This window comes from Apium graveolens, chromosome 3, assembly GCF_009905375.1.
Source record: "Apium graveolens cultivar Ventura chromosome 3, ASM990537v1, whole genome shotgun sequence".
Lineage (NCBI taxonomy): Eukaryota > Viridiplantae > Streptophyta > Magnoliopsida > Apiales > Apiaceae > Apium > Apium graveolens.
This window is the reverse complement of record NC_133649.1, coordinates 3,122,708-3,141,111: the sequence shown is the minus strand read 5'-3', so window position 1 is coordinate 3,141,111 and position 18,404 is coordinate 3,122,708. Positions and strand designations below refer to the sequence as shown.

The window sequence follows — 18,404 nt, the reverse complement described above, 5'->3', positions numbered from 1 at the left end:
TATGGGCTTTGGCCTTGGGCCATGAAGGATTAATTTATTCATTTTTAGAAGTATGAACTTTTCATGTCATGTTATCGTTTGTAGAGAAAAGTTCTACGAGACGACAGAGAACTCGGAGACCTCGGAGACCACCTATATTCTGCAATCAAAACACTATCAAATTTATATATTATTATGTGAAATATGTTTTAGTAATAGAACTAATTCATTAAAATTGTTGAAGATCATTTAAGTTTAATAAGTATAATGTGTATGTTCAGCAATTTGAACAAATGTTCTGCAAACTAGACATGTTTCGTAGAATAAAATATTTTGTAATGTTTTACATGCAGTACATGTATGATGTTCAAGATTTTGAATAAAATAATGATCTTTGTAGAATATAATTCGTAAAATAATACATTTAGCAATGTTTTTATGCAAGATTTTAGTTGCAGAACATAAGTGATCTCCGTGGCTCAAAGTTGAGAAGCTGATAAGTTGAATATTAGCAACGACGTACTTTTTCTCCACTTATTATGATTTTTCGTTTATTTTATTAATTTTAATTTTAAAAAATATATTTGTAAATGTTAATCTAATATAAAATTCCGAATTAAGATAATTATATTTAAAAGTTATTTATTTTAGTTCATTTAAGTAAAAGTAACTCTAACTTATAAAAAAATTATGCAAACACTTACGTAACTTATAGGTATTTATTTACTTACCACTTATAAGTCACTTATTCATTTTAAATCATAAGTTACTTATTTTAAAATTTTCAAAACGGACACTTACTAAGTAAGATATTCAAATCATTTTCATAAAGTAGTACAAAACTTACTCGATAAGCTTTACAAGTCTTTCTCGATAAGTTTTATTTCTTAAGAAGCTGTGCAAATCTTCCTCAGTAGGATTTGAGAGACTTTCTCGATACTCTTTGACAATCATTTTATATTTATTGAAATATTTTAATACTCCCCTTGATGCGAGTTATTGCAAAGATTGACTGTCTCGTTAAAATCTTGCAAGGAAAAACCTAGTGGGATAAAAACCTTGACGAAGGAAAAACCTCCCCCGAATAAAATGTCTCACATTTTGACATTTTGATGTAGCAAACTTTTTAACCTCCGCATACCCATATTATTTCTCAACTTCTGAAATGTCGATCTAGATAGTGACTTTCCGCCAGATTATTGTATGAGCGAAAAACGTGGTCACCATAGAACTTCTAGAGAATTTGAGTCATTTTTTATATATAAAGGAATACAATATTGACCTTTTGTTGATATATAACACTAGCGAGGACATTTCAACATATGGCTCTAAGTTCAACTATTTGACTTGGTATCTTCATGCCAGTTGGGTGAATGTGATGACTCTAGTAGTAGTCTCTAACATGGACAGTTTTTAGACTTATTGATTCATTTAGTTCTCAAGTTAAACACAAGAATGTATTGACTGAGTTTCTTAAGAGATCGCATATGCCTCATTTGAAAAATGTGTTTTTTTCTCGCCCGTCGTCTCCTCCTGATTCTCCACTGATTAGTGGAAGATCATTGGGGTCGAGAAGGCAGCTTACTAGACAACGTAAGTACCGCCATGCTACTGAATTTGACCTCGGGTTGCAGCCTGTTGAGGTCATTTCAAAGTCGTTGCCTGTTTCTCCTAAACGAGGAAGATCGCGATCACCGACTAATATCAGGCATTGGTCTGTGCCTGATGTGCCTCAACCATTGCCACTTCCTGAACCGTCTTCATTTTTCAAAGAAAGTGATGACTTAAAAGTGCAGATTAATGGAAGGGGTGCAGTAGGGGAGAGTACTTCATCGAGCTCTTTCAGCGGGAGGTAAACAAATTAGGATTCTGAATCATCATACTAAGAATGATGATTTGCATCTATATGATTTCAAAAGTATATTCTTAATGTTGCTTGAAAAGATTGTTTCATAAAAACATTGATTATGCTCAGAAAGTACCTGTTATATGATGCTGCTTGTTTCTCCCTCCGTCCCAAAATAAGTTTCCCATTTTGACTTTTTGTACCGTTCATGGTAATCGATTGACTACTAATTTACGTATAATCTATAAGATCAAACATAATCACGAGTGATTTTGTTGGATTCGTATTTATGAGTACTTTAATACAATGAAATTTTTATATTTAATACTAATACAAAATTAAAGATATTAACAATTAAAAGTGTGCATTGGCAAACGTGTCCAACACAAAGAGGAAACGTTTTTAGAGACCGAGGGAGTAATTTAGATTGTGACATAAAATGTGTGCTTTATCACAATGTTATATACTCTCTGATTTATAAGTTTTTGTCTTTGTAAAAGTAAAAGCAAATTGGTACAATAAGTTTCAAGTGTATAGTTGATATGTTTCTAACATCTTACTCTTTTTCCAAGTTTCAAGTAAATAGTTGATGTGTTGCTGCAATCTTAATTTTATTTTCTCATTGTACCATCAGCAAGAGCACAAATTATGTTGCTGGTAAATTATCTAGAGTTCCCACTTATCGTCGAAGAGGATTCCATCCAGAAAATGCTGGTAATGATCACAGCTTTAGGCTGGATGTTCCTGCAAGGAGTGCTCCAACTAGTGGCTTCTCAAGTCCTGCTGTTAGCCCACAAAGATTTGGCTCGGTGGATGTTCTCCATTCTTCATATTCTGTTCCTCGTGAATTTAAGATTTCTACGAATAGGAATGTAGTTTCTACGTCCTATGTGTTGCCAGAAAGATTTTTACCCGGCCCTGATTGTTCTCCACTTCATAGTCCAATTCTACCAAGTCCACACCAAAATATCAGGAATCGTTCTGGCATTGCTCGCCATTCACAGTATAAGTCTCTTCCTGGAAGTCCTGCAGCATGGCCCGAAGGTTACAATTCCAGCGCTCACCCTTTGCCCCGTCCACCAGGAATGCCATCGCCTTCACATTTACTTAATATGTCCCACAAAATGAATGATTCATCAACAAAAGGTCAATGGCAAAAAGAAAAACTCATTGGACGTGGTACGTATGGAAGTGTTTATGTTGCAATCAACCGGTAAGATATGAACTGTACTTTTCTTGCCATTGTGTTGGTGTTGTTCATGCATATCATATAATTTATCACTGCTATTGTTGTTTTCAAGTAATGATGGAGCGATGTGCGCAATGAAAGAAGTTGATGTTATTCCTTCCGACTCTAAATCTGCTGAATGTATTAAGCAGTTGGAGCAGGAAATAAAAGTTCTTCAGCAACTGGATCATCCGAACATTGTGCAATATCTTGGCAGTGATATAGTTAGTATACTGTTGGTTTCATGTTCTCTTGTGTTTGTCTGATTCTACTCCTTGTGAGTTTGACAGATCATAAAATTGAATATCTATTGCAGATTGAGGATCGCTTTTGCATATATTTAGAGTATGTCCATCCAGGATCCATTAATAACTATGTCCGTGAGCATCATCGATCAATAACTGAATCTGTGGTTCGCAGTTTTACCCGTCATATTCTCTTGGGACTAGCATACTTGCATAGCACAAATACAATTCACAGGTGAAAGCTTGACTTTATCAGCATTGGATGAACTTTTTTAGAGGGTACTATTTATCCAAACATGTAGGCAGTTTTCTTGTTTCATGTTTTGATATTGTAGAAGCTACAATAGGCCTTCAAAAGAAGTTAAGAATCACAGAAATGGCCCATTTCTATAACTACATGTTGCTTATGTCTTTCAGATTAGTTTCTCCTTGGCTACGAAGAATTTTTATGAGATATGCTGATCCGCTGAGTTGTTTGAGTCAATGCTGATTTTCTTTCAGGGACATTAAAGGGGCAAATTTGCTTGTCAATGCATCCGGTGTTGTCAAGCTTGCCGACTTTGGGTTGGCAAAACATGTAAGATCTGACAGTCCTTAGCCACTGATATCATCATAGATTTTGCTATGTTTTATATTAAATCTTGCCTTGATGCTTAACTTTGTAAGTTTTCTTTTTTCATTATAAGCCGGTATGCAATTCTTGGTTGTATCTTCCACTCTTCATTTGTCTTATGTTGCGGTCTTTTTCTCTATTCAGCTTACAAATTATGCAGTTGATCTTTCTTTGAAGGGAAGTCCACATTGGATGGCTCCAGAGGTATCTTATTTGTACTTGGATCGATAAATTGGCCTTGCTTAATGCTTACTGTCGAGTATAATCCTCATATCTTTATGCACAGGTTTTGCTGTCTATGATGCGAAAAGATTCCAAACCAGAGCTTGCCTTTGCTGTTGACATATGGAGTGTAGGTTGTACCGTCATTGAGATGCTGACTGGAAAACCGCCATGGAGTGAATATAGCGGGGTAAGGATCTAAACAACTGCGCGTATTGATTAATCAGTATAGTTAGCCTCTCAATATTCATGATATCAATAGAAACATGATGCACATTAAGAAGTATGCAGTGACAAGATGTATGAATTGTTCAAGTAAATGTACTCAGACCTGTCTTTATTATATCAATATCACTTTTCTAACGAAAATGTGCAGAAGAAAAGGCGCTATCTTGCTCTTGTTTTTTGTTTATCTTTCTGCGTGATTGTGCCAATATGTTAGGTACAAGCTATGTTCAACGTCTTGAACAGATCCCCGACCATACCAGAAACGTTATCTGCAGAAGGCAAGGATTTCCTCGGTAGGTGCTTCCAGAGAAATCCAGCAGACAGGCCTACAGCTCTTATACTACTAGACCATCCTTTTCTAAGCAACTTACAGGATCAGAACAGATATTCTGGCCGTAAATTGCCTGTAAGTTTCAGACCCCCTTAAGGGGTCTCAATCAGCTATATGTTTACTACTTGTAATACATTTTGTATCATTTCTAATAATTCTGCTGAAACTGTTTATAATGCAAACACTAGTTAAGTATAGTATGTTTGCTCTGCATTCTTTCACTGATTTCGCAATTTTAAATTACTGTGTACAAACTCCAGTGTCATCAAATCTTATGTACATAATGTAGAAACAAACAGAACTTGAGGTCAGTTTCACCATCAACATTTGTTACCAAGGAAAAAGATCTCAGCACAAGGTAAGGACTAAGGGTTGCTTCTTAAGTTGGTCATGTTGGAAATATCACAAGACACGTCACTTGACAGACAATATCCAGCTGGCATTTCTATTTCTTTCTGTAAATATTTGTTTATATTTGTTTAGAAAGTCGGTTAGTTAGTTAGTAGTTTTCCCGCCTTTGGCTTGTATTTATATATTCCCTCTCTGTACATTTCAATTCATCATTCAGTACATACAACAAATTACTTCTTCTTCTCCACATTATACATACAGATATACACACGATAGAGTTACAGGTTTTACATGGTATCAGAGCTGAGACGAAGATCAATTTCAATGGTGACGTAGGGCGAGCTTCTATTTCTCACACTCGTACTACTCATCTCTTCTGTTTGTTTCATCTCTCTCGTTCTCTCTCTCTCGATCTCTCTCCCTCAAATATATCCTTCGTTTCGTACAGTTTTCCGCATTCATTACTTATAATTCATCAATTTACTCTCTTGTGTGTTGCGATTGCGATTTGAAACTTCTTAATTGTGTTTTTGGCATTTTACATTTCTCATCAGTCTATATAATATAGTTTCTTGCGTTTGCACACAAACTGTTTGAGTAAAAATCTCATAGAGTTTCTTCAATTCTTCTCACTACTAATGGCTTCAAGTAGTAATATTTCTCTCAACAATACCACATCTCATACCGATACTCAATCTTTCTTCGACCTTTGTCGAAATCTGACTACAAATTCTTCCACGAATCATCTTGATGATCCTCTTCATTTACAATCATCTGATAGTCCTGGAATGAGACTAGTTAATGAAGTTTTTGACGGAACTGGTTTTGGAAATTGGAAACGCTCCATGACCATTGCACTCTCAGCTCGGAATAAACTCTGTTTTGTGGATGGTTCTATGCCAAAATCACAAGTTAGTTCTTATTCTTATAAGAGCTGGAAGCGTTGCAATGACATGGTAATCTCTTGAATTCTTGGTGCTCTCTCTAAAACAATTGGGCGTAGTGTCATATATTCGTCCACTGCTCATCAAATGTGGACAGAACTTGAAGAACGCTATGGAGTATCGAATGGTGCTCAACTCTTTGGATTGCATAAAGAGTGAACTGAAATTTCACAAGGAAATCAGAGTATCTCGGGTTATTTTACTAAAGTCAAAATGTTGTGGGATGACATCGCTTCACTTTGCTTGGCCCCTGTTTGCACCTGCGGTTGTACTTGTGGAGCAACTCAGAAAAATTTTCAATTTCATCAAGACCAACGTGTTATACACTTTCTTATGGGATTGAATGATTCATATCACATGATGAGGGGATCAATCCTGATGATGTCACCATTGTCTACTTTAGGACATGTCTACAGTCTTCTCCTACAAGAAGAAGCCCAAAGGGAAATTCACTCCACCAGTCATTTTCTCTCAGATTCTGCATCTCTCAATGCTAATTCTTCAAGACCTCAATTTAAGACAAAACCCAATGATGCAAGAAAGAATCTTCATTGCAACTACTGTAAGAAATCAGGACATTTGATTGAAAAATTCTACAAACTTCATGGTTTCCCTTCTGACTTTAAGTTTACTAGAAACAAGAAATTTGCGGGTCAAGTTGAAAGCTCTCCAACTACTCAGTGCACTGAATCTTCTGATGAGAAAGTTGTGGGTACACCTTCTCTCCCTGCCACTTTGACTCCTGAACTTTGCTCACAGCTCATGAATATGCTTAAAACAGTGCAGCAATCAGACAACAAACCCTCTTCTGCAAATTTTGCAGGTACTTTCTCTGTCAGCTCTCATATAGCATATTTTTCTAATACAAACAAATCAGCATGGATCATTGACAGTGGTGCCAGTGATCACATGTGTTTTGATAAATCCTTGTTTACTTCCTTGGAATCTTTGCCCACACCAGTCACAATCTCTTCCTAATGGTCATACTTTAGATATTTATGCCATTGGTCAAGTCCTTATTTCACATAACATTGTTTTGACTGAAGTTCTTTATGTACCCATGTTTAAATATAACCTAATCTCAATTCCTAAGTTGACAAAACAATTAAACTGCATGATCAGTTTTACTTCTGATACTTGTTATTTGCAAGGCTCTTCACAGAAGAAGCCTCTGGTTCTTGGTAGAAATTTTAAAGACCTTTACCTCCTCTCTTCAACATCTTCTTCTCATATTGCTGCTGATTGTTCCAGTTTAGCTGTCCAAACCAATGGTTGTAATACAGATGCTCTATTATGACATTCTAGATTAGGACATTTACCAATGTCTAAACTAAAAACCTTGTCTCTTTGTAAGTTTGACAATGCTTGTTTGTCTGAATTGTATGCTTGTGCAATCTGTGCTAAAGCTAGACAACACAAACTACCTTTTCCACACGGTACTATTCAAACATCTCAGAAATTTCAACTTCTGCATATTGATTTGTGGGGTCCATATTCTGTTCCAACTTACAATAAATACAAGTATTTTATCACTATAGTTGATTACTTCACAAGAACTACTTGGACACATCTATTATGTAACAAAAGCAGTGCTTTTGATTTTATCAAATATTTTGTCATCATGGTCAAAACTCAATTTAAATGTCAAGTTCAATGTATTAGAATTGACAATGCTCTAGAGTTAGGCTCTTCTACCTCTGCCACTGCTTATTTCATGTCTCAAGGCATTCATCACCAGACTTCTTGTGTCTACACACCCCAACAGAATGGGGTGGTAGAGAGAAAACATAAACTGTTAAGACTCTGAACAATCTTAACCTAGAACACGAGAAAAGTAAGCAATATGATTTATTGAAATGATAGTAGAACTCTTATAATAGATATATTCTGATGCTACACCAGAATTAAAACCGATGATACTTCACCATCGCTGCAGAGCTGCTCTGCTACAAAACTTTTTATAAATTTCTCCATACCTCAACTACAACTAAATGACATAATAAATACTTTATTTTCTCCAATCTGATCCCCCTAATCATGCAGGGAATCCTTTCCTAAATTATTTCAAATCTTCCCTTTATTGAGTCTGATACTGTCCCCACCAATCAAGATATATAGTTGACCCCTTGATTATGTCTCCACCATATTTCCTTTCTTTTTGCGTCTCTGATAAACTTTTAACTCCTTAATTTTCTTTGCCCTTCTATGGTAAGTAGCTATGATTGGGGGTCTAACAATTCCTCCCTCCTCAAGAGTAGCCTTGTCCCCAAGGCGGAATAGAGGAAACTGCTTCTTGATTGTATGGACATCTTCCCAAGTAGCCTCATCTTGTGACTGACCTTTCCACTGAACTAATATTTGCGGAGTAGACTGATCATCGTGGACTATATCACGGTATGCTAGAACAAATTGTGGTTCTGTTGTAGGAGGAAGCTCGACTTCTAGGCCTGCTGGTAGATGACCAGGTTGAAGACCATGTCCTAAAGCCTTTTTTAATAAAGAGACGTGAAAGACTGGATGCACGCGAGAGCCTTCTGGGAGTTGTAAGCGATATGCAACGGAGCCAATTTTTGCGATGATTTCAAAGGGGCCGTAAAAACGAGCAGATAATTTAGGGTGGATGCGTCTAGCTATAGACTGTTGGCGATATGGCCGAAGCTTTAAATACACCCAATCTCCCACCGCAAAAGAATAATCTCGACGTTTTAAATCAGCTTGCTTCTTCATCCTATGTTGGGCACGTTCCAAGTTGTATTTAAGTTGACGAAGAATCTCATCTCTGTCCTCGAGTTCTTGTGCTACTGCCTCCACATCTATTTCCCCTTTCAAAAATTTCAAAATCGTTGGTGGAGGTCGGTTATAAACGACCTGGAATGGAGTCATCTTAGTGGCTGATTGGAACGAGGTGTTGTACCAATATTCTGCCCAGTGGACCCAACGACTCCATTGTTTAGGCTGATCGGACGCAAAACAGCGAAGATAAGTCTCAACACAACGATTCAATACCTCGGTTTGGCCATCGGTCTCTGGATGGTACGAAGAGCTCATTCTCAACGTTGTACCCTGTAATTTAAAGAATTCGGTCCAAAATTGACTCAAAAAGGTCGGATCACGATCACTTACAATCGATCGAGGCATGCCATGTGAGCGTGCAATCTCTTTGGCATACACTTCAGCAACCTTTTTAGCTGTATACGGGTGCTTCAACAATACAAAATGACCATATTTTGAAAAACGGTCAATTACCACCAATAACGTGTCATAGCCCTGTGATCGCGGCAAACCTGATACAAAATCCAACGAGATATCTTCCCAAACAGCAGTGGGTAATGCAAGGGGATGAAGCAAACCTGCCGGAGAGGTAGCCTGATATTTATGTTGCTGAAAAATAGTACATTCTGCCACATATTTCATAATATCAGCTTTCATGCCATTCCAGAAGAGGTTGCTGGAAATTCGTTTGTAAGTACGGAGAAAACCCGAATGTCCTCCTGTGGGAGTTGAGTGAAATTCTTGAATAAATTGACTCACCCACTCAGAAGTTGCAGGAATTACCAAACGCCCTTTATAGAGTAGTTGACCATGAGCAAGGGTGTAACCTGATAGTGTAGGTTGATTGTTTTCCAAAGCTTGCACAATCTTAGATAAGTAAGTATCTGATCGAACTGCTGTTGCCAAAGCCGGGGTATCACTCCATTGGGGTCGAGATATGGCAGATAGTTCCATTGCATCAGTTGCTTTCAACGCTAGTTCACTGTCGTCATCCCGACGTGATAAAGCATCAGCGGCATTATTTTCAGTTCCTGGCTTATAGACAATATCAAATGTGTATCCTAACAAACGAGATAGCCATTTTTGCTGATCTGGAGTTGATATACGCTGAGTTAACAAGTGTTTAAGGCTCTTATGATCAGTGCGGATGATGAACTGCCTTCCCAACAAATAAGGTCGCCAATGGTGGACAGCAGACACTAATGCTAACAACTCATTTTCGTATGTTGACTTGCTAAGTGCTCGATCTGAAATAACTTTGCTAAAATAGGCTATAGGACGACTATCTTGCATTAAAACTGCTCCTATACCCTTCCCTGAAGCATCACACTCTACCAAGAATGGTTTAGAAAAGTTAGGCATAGCAAGAACTGGACCTGTTACTAACGCACGCTTCAACTGTTCAAAAGCTTGATGAGTCTCCGAATTCCAGTGAAAGGAATCTTTTTTAAGGACATTAGTCAGGGGTCGAGCAATTTTACCATAATCTCGAATGAATTTGCGATAGTAACCTGTGAGACCGGGAAATCCCCTGACAGCCTTAACTGAACGTGGCTCTGGCCATTTCTCCACATCCTTTAACTTACTAGGATCCATCGCGACTCCAGTGGCTGATATTACATGGCCTAAGTATTCCACTTGCTGCTGCCCAAAAGCAGATTTCTTCTTATTAGCAAAAAATTGTTGAGAGCGAAGAATTTCCAACACGATCCTCATATGTTCCATGTGAGATTCCCAATCTCGACTGTAAATCAATATATCATCAAAAAATACCAACACAAATTTTCGTAAATACGGCCTGAATAAATCATTCATTACAGATTGAAATGTAGCGGGACCATTTGTAAGTCCAAAAGGTAGCACCAGAAATTCGTAATGGCCATCATGAGTTCTAAATGCTGTTTTCGGGATGTCTTTGGGCTGAATACGAATTTGATGATACCCTGATTTAAGATCAATCTTTGAAAAATAACTAGCACCTCCCAATTCATCTAATAACTCATTTATAATTGGAATCGGATACTTATCTGGAATAGTGGCGTCATTCAAAGCCCGATAATCCACACAGAATCGCCAACTCCCGTCTTTCTTCTTAACCAAAATAACCGGACTAGAAAAAGGACTGCTGCTTGGTTGAATGATTCCGGCACCCAGCATCTCTTGAACTAAGCGTTCAATTTCATTTTTTTGGCTATGAGCATAACGATAAGGTCGCACGTTAATAGTAGTAACACCCGGCTTCAATGTAATTGCATGTGACCGATCACTTTGAGGAGGTAAACCCACTGATTCCTGAAAGACCACATCATACTGTTCCAACAACATGTGTAATGATTGTTGTTGGAGTTCCGTCAAATGTTGGATGTTAGAATGTTTTGGTTCCACTGCTGACATAGCCCATAACATGAAGCAAGTATCTGCATCTGCAGTGTTGAGAATAGACTTTAAAGAGACTACAGAAGTAGACAGAGATGGATTGCCCTGTAATCTCCGTAAACATCCGTCCGCATCAAATGTCATTGTCATCTTCTGCCAGTTTACTTTAACCTCTCCCAATGTTTCGAGCCAAGCAATGCCAAGAATTAAGTCCACCCCGCCTAATTGGAAGGGATAACAATCTGCTGTGATGTGTAAGTCACCGACACGCATCTTCACAGCTCGACAGACCCCGTTACAAGGCACTGTATGTCCATCACCCAATTTCACACCAAATTCATTCGTTGGAGTCACGGGTAGACCCATGTTTCTTACCAGATCAGCTGAAATAAAATTATGGCTAGCACCGCTATCAATAAGTATCACAATCGGACATTTTTGTACAAATCCCTGCATCTTCATAGTGCTTGGTCGTGTAATGCCTGCTGTAGAGTATAGATGCAACTCCATGGTGTGACATTCCACATGGGAAATTGACGTATGAATGTCATCTTCGTCCACCTTGTCCGCTGGCAGCTCGTCTTCTGGATTCTCAGCCGCAATCATAACTCGGAGATGGGCATTCGGGCAAACATTGCCCGGTGAGAACTGACCTTCACAACTAAAACATTGATTGCGCGCACGTCGGGCTCTCATTTCAGCAGATGATATGTTCAAATTTCCCCTGTTGCTTCTATAAGGCTGCTGATTAGATGTTGCTGCTGTTGCGGACAATTGTGGCACAGACTTCACTCGTATGTCGCCTTTATGTACTACAGCTGACGTTGGCTTTGTCACCATGTACCCCGCTTTTGGTGGAATTGGATTTGAAGGAAATACAGGTCTGTGACTCTGACTACCGACCTGAGTTGGATTTCCTTCTGCTAACTCATCCTCAATATCTCTTGCCAACTCCATAGTGCGAACTAACTCTTGTGGATCGTGTACCCGCAACCTTCTTTTGATGTTCTCCTTCAACCCGTTGATAAAATTTCCCACATATGCTTGTTCAGGAAGACCTGGAATCATACCGGCCACATATTCAAATGCTTGAATATACTCTTCCACCGTAGAGTCTTGACGAAGCTCTGCCAATTTCTCATATGGGTTACCCGCCTTCGAGCCTCCGAATCTTCTCATTAGCTCCGTAGCCAAATCATCCCATTGAATGCCCGGAGACTTGCCTCGCAACCACTTTAACCAATGAACCGCTACTCCTTCCATTACAATAAATGCCAGTTTGGCCTTATGCTCCGGCTTCGTGTTTTGAACTTCAAAATACTGTTCTGCTCTATACACCCAGCCCACCGGGTCATCCCCGTTAAAGTTTGGAAGTTCCACCTTCTTGACGGCAAGCCGGAAGTCATCATATTCCTGATACGATGGTGGTTGTATCAAAGTTGATGACACCCCTTTCTCATGCGGATGTTCTTTAGATGGTGATGTATTTTCACTTGATTGACCACCGGAAACAGTGAGTTTGTCTTGCAGGCTCGCAAGCATCTGATGGATAGAAGATATCTCCGACAGTTTCCCTTCTAGTACCATGAACTGATTATTACGCTCCAGATGCTCCTTCTGTAACAATTCCTGTAACAACTTGACCTCTTTCTCAACATTGTCCAGTCTTCCTTCCATTCTTGTACCGACCATTTACTACTGCACCAAAAGACCTTGATAACCTGAATCTGATACCAATTGTTAAGACTCTGAACAATCTTAACCTAGAACACGAGAAAAGTAAGCAATATGATTTATTGAAATGATAGTAGAACTCTTATAATAGATATATTCTGATGCTACACCAGAATTAAAACCGATGATGCTTCACCATCGCTGCAGAGCTGCTCTGCTACAAAACTTTTTATAAATTTCTCCATACCTCAACTACAACTAAATGACATAATAAATACTTTATTTTCTCCAATCTGATCCCCCTAATCATGCAGGGAATCCTTTCCTAAATTATTTCAAATCTTCCCTTTATTGAGTCTGATACTGTCCCCACCAATCAAGATATATAGTTGACCCCTTGATTATGTCTCCACCATATTTCCTTTCTTTTTGCGTCTCTGATAAACTTTTAACTCCTTAATTTTCTTTGCCCTTCTATGGTAAGTAGCTATGATTGGGGGTCTAACATAAACACATCCTTAAAACTTCTAGGGCTCTGCTGTTTCAGTCCAATGCACCTTTGCCATATTGGGGTGACTGTATTCTCACGGCCACATATCTCATTAATAGATATCCCTCTAAATTGTTGCAGGGCAAATCACCTTATGAACTCTTATTCAACACCAAGCATTCTTACACACACCTAAAACCTTTTGGTTGTTTGTGTTATGTATCCGCTCTTAAACCTTTTAGAGATAAATTTTCTCCTAGAGCAGATTCTTGTGTCTTTCTTGGCTATCCCTTTGGCAAGAAAGCATATAAGGTTCTTAATCTATTCACATATCAAATACAATTTTTTAGAGATATTCGTTTTTATGAAAGCATATTCCCTTTTGTAAAGGGTAATTCTTCTTGTTTCATTCCTCACATTATTGAAGATGCTACTGGCACATCCCATTCTACCCAAGATAATGTTCACACTAATATTACATCTTTAGATGCATTTGATATTACTCCTCCTGTAGAACACATACCATCTACAGATCCATTTCCATCATCTACACCTGTCACATCTGTACCACCTCCTTCTTCTCCTACCATTACACCTACAATTTCACCTTCTGCACCTACAATTTCTCCTTCTGCCCCTACACTTTCACCTTCTACACCTTTATCTAGACAGTCCACCCGAGTATCAAAACTACCTACATATCTACATGATTATGTCCATCCATATACTTCTTATTTTAATTCTATAGTATGTGATCATACTATCACCTCCTTGTGTGTTTCTTCTACCACCAGCAGTCCATTACAATCAGTCTGTTGTCAAGTCTCCATATCTCAACCTTCTTTACCACCTGCTGAACCTGTTTCTTTTGAAAAAGCAAATGAGTACCCTGAATGCCAACATGCTATTGCAAATGAATTTTCTGCTTTAGAGGCCAACGACACTTGGGCCTTAGTTCCCCTTCCTCCTGGAAAGAAAGCAATTAGCTGTAAGTGGGTATTCAAGGTAAAACATCACTCTGATGGCAGTATTGAGCGTTATAAAGCTCGTCTGGTTGTAAAAGGTTTCACTCAAAAAGCAGGGATTGACTACACAGAAACGTTCTCCCCTGTTGTCAAAATGACCACTATTCGAAGTCTAATCGTTGTTGCTGTTAAGAAGGGCTGGATAATGTCTCAATTGGACGTTAATAACGCGTTCCTCCATGGAGATCTCCATGAGGATGTTTACATGAAAATTCCTCCCGGCCTTACTGTTTCTGATCCCAGCCTTGTTTGCAAGCTACTCAAGTCGTTATATGGGTTTCGACAGGCTTCACATAACGGTTTGAAAAGCTCACTACTATTCTGTTCTCTATGGGCTACACTGCATCTCAAAATGACTATTCTCTGCTCTACAAGAAATCTGGTTCATCTGTCATTTACATGGCCATCAATGTTGATGATATATTAATTGTTGGTAATAATAATGCTGAAATCTCTAGTATCAAGCAGTTTCTTGATTCAACTTTTAAAATCAAAGATTTGGGTATTCCTCGTTACTTTCTGGGTTTAGAATTATAACAGTCTTCCCATGGTGTTGTTTTATCTCAAGCCAAGTTTGCAACATAATTACTATCAGAAATTCTTTCTGAAGACTTATCTCCAGTGGTTTGTCCTCTTGATTTGAACACTAAGCTTCATCCAGATGAAGGCGATCCTTATCCAGATCCTTCTTCTTATCGAAAATTGGTGGGCAAACTGATTTTTTTGACAAACACGCGTCCTGATTTATCTTTTGTTGTTCAACATTTAAGTCAATACATGAGTTCTCCTCGGTTACCTCATTGGCATGCTGCAATACACGTCCTCAGATATCTTAAAACTAACCCTTCTCAGGGTCTACTTTTTAATTCTTCCCCTTCTTTTGCTCTGGAGGCCTTTTGTGATGCAGATTGGGCCGCCTGCTCACATACTCGTAAATTAGTTAGTGGTTATGTTGTTGTTCTTGGTGGAACTCTGATCTCTTGGAAGTCCAAGAAGCAGCACACAGTCTCTCTGTCTTCTGCCGAGGCAGAATACAGGTCTCTTCGCCGCGTAACTGCAGAATTGGCTTGGTTATCTCGCCTTCTACATGATCTTAAAGTTCCTGATGTTCTTCCGGTTCCTGTCAAATGTGACAACCAGGCAGCCATTTACATAACCAAGAATCCCGTATTTCACGAACGCACAAAACATATCGATCTTGATTGACATTTCGTTCGTACCAAATTACTTTCCAGACTCATTTCCCTCTCCTATGTTCCCACTACGAACCAACTGGCTGATGTGTTAACAAAACCCCTTACTGGTCTTCATCATCGGGTCATTATTGGCAAGTTAGGAATGACATCTTCCCCTTCCAACATGAAGGGGGTGTTTGAATTATCACAAGACACGTCACTTGACAGACAATATCCAGCTGGCATTTCTATTTCTTTCTGTAAATATTTGTTTAGAAAGTCGGCTAGTTAGTTAGTAGTTTTCCCGCCTTTGGCTTGTATTTATATATTCCCTCTCTGTACATTTCAATTCGTCATTCAGTACATACAACAAATTACTTCTTCTCCACATTATACATACAGATATACACACGATAGAGTTACAGGTTTTACAGGCCACTAATTTTGCAAGGGATCTGTAACAAAGACTTTACATGGTTGTATACTATTATTTCCAATCCGAATTACTTTTTTACTTTGACTTTTACACGTATTTTAAGATACCTTGAACGCATAACTCTATTGATTGTTTTTCAAATTTCTTTTTTGTAAATAAAAAATTTAATTTTAAATTTTATTCACAAAATGAAATTTAAAAAAAACAACGGAACTACCTGGACAATACACCTTAAATTACGTAATTGGACAAGTAAAGTGGGACAGAGTCACGGAAGGAGTATTTGATTTACGACAACCTTTCCGATTTGTTGCGAGTGCAAAATCTTATCTTGAAGCTCCAGACTTGCAAGAAGCTCATGTTCTTCCAAGCACATCCTCAACATTGTTCAGTGACCATTTATATATTATGAACTCAAATGTTTAGGTTACCTGTGAATATTTGAAGCTTATACAAGCTGTTGATGCAGATGGAGGATGGTAATGTAATTGGGTCATGTCAAATTTGTCAACGTTTGAGACAGCCATGCATTAACATTTCCATCATGGAGGACCGGGCCGGGCTTTGACCGGGCCGGGCTTGACTGGGCTTTGACCGGATCGGGTCGGGCTTGACCGGAGTTTGACCGGATCGGGCCGTGCCAGATTTTTGGACTCGGGTTGTTTGTGCATCTTTAATCTCACCTGATTGAAAAGTTTTTATTTAGTTCTGTATTAGACTTCAATTTTTTCATTTTTAATCACCCATTTTAGGATTCTAAACTCTAAATTTTATTATTTAAATATTTACCATATTTTACAATTTTTAATATTTAAGAATTCAAAAAATTCTCATTCGAATTTTAGAAATATTTTAAAAAATACGAATAAAATAAATCAATTTAGAGTTTAGAACCCTAAAACTTAGAGTCTATATTATAACTAAAAGTGTGGACCTTAATTTAGTAATTTTAAAATTCTGGATAATACTTCGATGACAAAAAAATATGGTACATGTTACTAAATTAATAAAGGAGCATTAGGTTTTATACTCCGTTGACAAATAAATATCATGATATTTCACTGAAAATGGAGTGTTTTGTGAGATACTTCAATACTGGTTTTTGAACGTCCTGATAAATATTTAGAGGCCCCCTAAAAGTAAAATTAATTTTGAAGCATTTTACATAACAACAAAATTTATTAAAAATTAATCATAGAACAACTTCAACACAATTTATAAATCATGTTCAAAATTTATCACCGGATATATTAAAGGTGCTCAAAGTTGCAACATACTGAAAATATTTATACATATAAATTGGGGCCGTAGTGCACTATGACTTATTTTAAATCCATAGCCATCTCCAATAGTTGTGATCCAAAAATTCAAATTTGGATCTTGATCTAAATACTAATCCAAATTTCTGATCAACTCCACTCCAACAGTATGATCCAAATATTTGATCCAAATTACTTTTTACATATAATAATATATAAATATCATATTAAGAAATTTTGCCTTAAATTTATCGTTTAATCATTATTAACAATTTATATAACATTTCATAAATTAATTAAATCAAAAAAAAATTAATACACATAAAAATGTTAAAATTGTGCACTTAATTCACAAAAAATACATTTATTGCAATAATTAACGTACAAAGTATCATTGATACACACCAATTTTCCGAATTAGTATATTCTTTTTAGAAATGCTCAATTAATGTATCTCTAAGTGCAATATGTGCCTCTTTATTTTTTATTTTTTAATGGGGGTTCAGGAATTGTTAGAATCGAGTATTTTCATCGATCGAAATAGTCTCAACTTCTGGATCCGACATTTCTGAATTTTTAATGAAATTTTAATGAAATTATGTTTTCTCATTATTTTAAGTTTTATTTTAAAAATAAATTTTATTAACTATTAATTATATTCTGTTATTAATTATATAATTTAAAAATCATAAATTAATTTAACATCTCATAAACTACAAATAACAAACCATTATTTTATATTAAACCAAGTGATCCAAATTTGGATCAGTGAACAGTAGTGATCCAAATTTGAATCAGTATTGTTTAGTGGTCCAAATTTGAATCAGTATTGTTTAGTGATCCAAATTTGCATCACCATTTGGATCAGTGTTGAAATAGAATTTGGGATAATGTACCTAAAATTTGGATTTTTGAATCACCGTTGGATTTGTCTAATGGACATATCTGCTTTTCTGCCGCCTACATGTTAGCGCAAAAATAGAATATCTTATCGGTATTTTGATCTTGAATCATTATTATTAAAATATAGTAGTTTTTAGGGCATGACCAAATACTACATCATTATGACAAAATTAGAAGAAAAAATTTAAAAAATTATTTATTATATATATGCTCTATTTGGGAGTGCAGTTTAAAACTGGTGTGTTTTGAGAAAAAATGTTAGTAAAAAAAATGCTGAAAAAATGCTGTCAGGAAAATTAGATGACTG

General features: G+C 37.1%; 1 protein-coding gene across 3 annotated transcripts; it reads left to right on the top strand.

Moving 5' to 3' along the window:
- The first annotated feature begins 1,346 nt into the window (after positions 1-1,346).
- Positions 1,347-16,665, top strand: LOC141711443 (mitogen-activated protein kinase kinase kinase 5-like). Of its 3 annotated transcripts, XR_012571335.1 has the most exons (10): positions 1,347-1,831; positions 2,460-3,038; positions 3,127-3,277; positions 3,370-3,533; positions 3,800-3,875; positions 4,056-4,115; positions 4,198-4,323; positions 4,576-4,767; positions 4,982-6,810; positions 16,405-16,665. XR_012571335.1 is itself a non-coding variant. In XM_074513885.1 (9 exons), the coding sequence occupies exons 1-9, from the start codon at positions 1,467-1,469 to the stop codon at positions 5,189-5,191; spliced, it is 1,923 nt and encodes a 640-aa protein (XP_074369986.1). In that variant the 5' UTR covers positions 1,347-1,466; the 3' UTR covers positions 5,192-7,487. The 3 variants fall into 3 exon arrangements, 2 of the variants coding, with proteins under 2 accessions (XP_074369986.1, XP_074369988.1); XM_074513885.1 differs by lacking the exon at positions 16,405-16,665 and having other exon boundaries at positions 4,982-7,487; XM_074513887.1 differs by lacking the exons at positions 4,982-6,810; positions 16,405-16,665 and having other exon boundaries at positions 1,350-1,831; positions 4,576-4,932.
- The last annotated feature ends 1,739 nt before the right edge of the window (positions 16,666-18,404 follow it).